The 4,006-nt window shown below is 38.3% G+C and overlaps 1 protein-coding gene across 1 annotated transcript; it reads left to right on the top strand.

Annotated features, from left to right (window-relative positions):
• The first annotated feature begins 231 nt into the window (after window positions 1-231).
• Window positions 232-1,426, top strand: LOC117071425 (olfactory receptor 11H4). Its single transcript, XM_033191387.1, has one exon. It carries the CDS (start codon window positions 299-301, stop codon window positions 1,376-1,378), a length of 1,080 nt encoding a protein of 359 aa, XP_033047278.1. The 5' UTR covers window positions 232-298; the 3' UTR covers window positions 1,379-1,426.
• Window positions 1,427-4,006: the final 2,580 nt, after the last annotated feature.

The raw sequence follows: 4,006 nt of genomic DNA, 5'->3' as shown, positions 1-4,006 counted from the left end.
ACCCAATTTTACATCAGTTATCCTCAAAATATTTTTTCTAACAAGTTGGGCTAAATAAGAGAAAATTGATGAGCTCGTGCTAGAAAATGCATAATCAACATTGGAAAAACAAATCAAAATCTGAAAAGGTCTTCTCAAGCATCCAAGGAAAAGAAAGAAAATACATTTGTCTGGTTCTGCCACTAGTGTTGAAATTCTAGCTGCATTGGATGGTATTGGATTCTAGCAAAATAACACTGAGACTTAGAACCACAATCAGTTCAAAATATAGTAGGACGTATTCTCACCTGATCTCAGAATGTCTTGTGTATTTTCCTGTATAGCTCAAGTTCTCGTCTCAATAAAGTCCTTGAGATATGTAGCAAGCAATTGGATTATACTCCAAGAGACTTGGATTACACTCATGTCTTTCTTCTTCATAGATTTAAGACCCATGAACAGGTCAGTAACACACGTCATGACAGAGTTTATTCTCCTGGGATTCCCTGGTTGCTGGAAGATTCAGATTTTCCTCTTCTCATTGTTTTTGGTGATTTATCTCTTGACCTTGCTGGGAAATGGAGCCATCATCTATGCAGTGAGATGCAACCCACGACTACACACCCCCATGTACTTTTTGCTGGGAAACTTTGCCTTCCTTGAGATCTGGTATGTATCCTCCACTGTTCCTAACATGCTAGCCAACATTCTCTCCAAGACCAAGGCCATCTCATTTTCTGGGTGCTTCCTCCAGTTCTATTTCTTCTTTTCACTGGGAACATCTGAATGTCTCTTTCTGGCAGTAATGGCTTATGATCGATACCTGGCCATCTGCCACCCACTGCAGTACCCCGCCATCATGACCGGAAGGTTCTGTGGTAAGCTGGTGTCTTTCTGTTGGCTCATTGGATTCCTTGGATACCCAATTCCCATTTTCTTCATCTCCCAACTCCCCTTCTGTGGTCCTAATATCATTGATCACTTCCTGTGTGACATGGACCCATTGATGGCTCTATCCTGTGCTCCAGCTCCCATAACTGAATGTATTTTCTATACTCAGAGCTCCCTTGTTCTGTTTTTCACTAGTATATACATTCTTCGATCCTATATCCTGTTGCTAAGAGCTGTTTTTCAGGTCCCTTCTGAAGCTGGTCGGAGAAAAGCCTTCTCTACCTGTGGTTCTCATTTGGTTGTGGTATCTCTTTTCTATGGGACAGTCATGGTAATGTATGTAAGTCCTACATATGGCATCCAAACTTTATGGCAGAAGATCCTCACACTGGTATATTCAGTAATGACTCCTCTTTCTAATCCTCTGATCTATAGTCTTCGTAATAAGGACATGAAACTCGCTCTGAGAAATGTCCTGTTTAGAATGAGAGTTCATCAAAATTCGTGAGCCAAAGATGTGCCATATTTATAAGTTCTAATGAAGAACAAGGTTGAGATGTTGTCAGTTCTTTAGCAGTCTTTTAGTCCTCAGTCTGAGTAATTAGAGGTTGTATATTTTACCTGGAAGTGTGCCCAGCTGAAATACGTTTTCAACACTGACTCTTTAAACCTTCATTAACTGGTCGACATCCACTAAAAAGTTTTCAAAGACTGTCTTTATTAGAATGATAAAATGGAATTGCTATGTGAGATGCCCTCCTGCTGTCCTGCCCCATGGTTCACCATTGTATAACTTCTTCCTCATAGCAACAAGACAATAAACCCAACTTTGTTCAATTGCAGGTATGTTCCTAGGAGTCTTTGTCTGATGGGATTCAATAGTAGCACAATACCCAGCAAAGAGTAAGCCCTCAAACATGTTTTTTAAATATTTCTATCTCAATTTTTTTACTTACAACAATAATATGTGATTGTTGTAACAAACTCAAGCAATTCAGAATTTCCATCTTCACTCCCATATTCACCAATTTTCCTCTCTGCTCCTCAGAGTCAATACATCTAAATCCCTCTCTCTGGTCCTCAACACCCTTCGTAATACAACCCCACTAAATCTATTTCATTCGTTTTCCATTTCTTCCCAAAATGAGCCCTCAGTTCTAGTCAGGCCAGTTACTTTATTTATTCCACTCTATCATCTTTTCACCTTTTCTTAGGCTTGCTTGCTTGCTTTCTCTCTCTCTCTCTCTTTCTTTCTTTCTTTCATCTTTCTTTCTTTCTTTCTTTTTTTTTTTTTTTAAGACAAAGTCTCACTCTGTTGCCAGGCTGGAGTGCAGTGGTGTGATCTCAGCTCACTGCAACCTCCGCCTCCAGGGTTCAGGTGATTCTCCTGCCTCAGCCTCCCAAGTAGCTGGGACTACAGGGGCACGCCACTACTCCCAGGTAATTTTTGTATTTTTATTAGAGATGGAGTTTTACCATGTTGGCCAGGATAGTCTCCATCTCTTGACCTCATGATCCACCCACCTTAGCCTCCCAAAGTGCTGGGATTACAGGTGTGACCCACCATGCCTTGATAATTTTTGTATTTTTAGTAGAGACTGTGTTTCACCAAGCTGGCCAGGGTGGTCTTGAATTTCTGACCTCAGGTGATCCACCTGCTTCGGCCTCCCAAAGTGCTGGGATTAGAGGCGTGAGCCACCAGGCCCAGCCTAGGCTGTTCTTTCAACCTAGAGAACCTCACCTCATCTTCTGCCATGCAACTTGAGAAAGATATTTAACACTTAAATTCTTAAGTTCTTATTTTATAAGATGGGTATAATTCATGCCTTGTAACAACATCATGAGAATTAAATCTGATCATTTCTGTAAGAGCCATAGCACAGAAAGACACATAGGAGGTTCTGAGTACACGTTGTTATCTTCTTCCTGTCTTTCAAACCTGGCTAGGGATACTTTTCTGACTATCTTTTAGATGTTTTGTAATCCTCATGGAAACCTATATACTTAAAGATGGCTTATTTAAAAGCCAGTTGGGATAGATATATATTTTATATAACTTTATATGTAATTATATATCTTATACATATTTGTATATTTTATATATGAAGTTTATATAAATGTGTAAAATCTCACATATGTATATATAATATGTATGTGTATAGATACATGTATATAGAGAGAGATAGATATAGATAAAGATTAGATATAGATTTGGCAACCATAAAGGGATTGATTAGACGGCCAACTTTTAGTCAGACTTGTTGTGTCCTGGCTTATCTGCTTACTAGTTGTGTGACCTTCACAAGCAAGTTGCTTAAATGCTATGAACTTCATCTGCAAGATAGGGTAATAATAACACCTTAGAATTGTTGGTTTGTTATGACTTAATATTTATAAAGCACTTAGAACTATGCCTGGCAAACAGTAAAGTTCAATAAATATCAGCTTTAAAAAATTATTCAACTGTAAAAGATCATGGTGGCTTTCAAAATCAGCTTATATAATTTTTCCATTTAACAGATACATTATGTTCCATTATATGAATGTTTCATCATTTATTCATTACTCAATGACAATATATTACATCTTATGTTTTATAATTAAAACAGTGCTGTAATTAACATTCTTGAATATGGTCTCTTAGAGCCATATTGATATTCCATAAGTTAGAGGAAGAGTTTATGGAACACTGGAAATGTGTGTTTTTAATTATGCTAAATACTGGTAAATTAGATGCCCTAAATAATGTGGGACAAATGGTGCTGGGGCAAGTAGATATCCATAGGCAAAATAAAGAAGTTGGATACCTATCTTACACCATTTACAAAAATGAATTCAAAATGGATCAAAGACCTAAATGCAAAAACTAAAACTACAAAACCCTTCACAACCTAGGATTAGGCAGTGGTTTCTTAGGTATGACACATAAAGCACAAAAAGCTAAGGAAAAAAATCAGTAAGTTGGACCTTATCAAAATAACAATTTTTGTGCTTCAAAGGATACTATCAAGAAAGTGAAATGGGCCGGGCACAGTGGCTCATGCCTGTAATCCCAGCACTTTGGGAGGCCGAGGCGGGCGGATCACGAGGTCAGGAGATCGAGACCATCCTAGCTAACATGGTGAAACCCCGTCTC

Source organism: Trachypithecus francoisi, unplaced genomic scaffold (assembly GCF_009764315.1).
Source record: "Trachypithecus francoisi isolate TF-2019V2 unplaced genomic scaffold, Tfra_2.0 Lachesis_group3, whole genome shotgun sequence".
Lineage (NCBI taxonomy): Eukaryota > Metazoa > Chordata > Mammalia > Primates > Cercopithecidae > Trachypithecus > Trachypithecus francoisi.
Note: the sequence above shows the minus strand (reverse complement) of the source record. Positions and strands in the feature narration are given on the sequence as shown.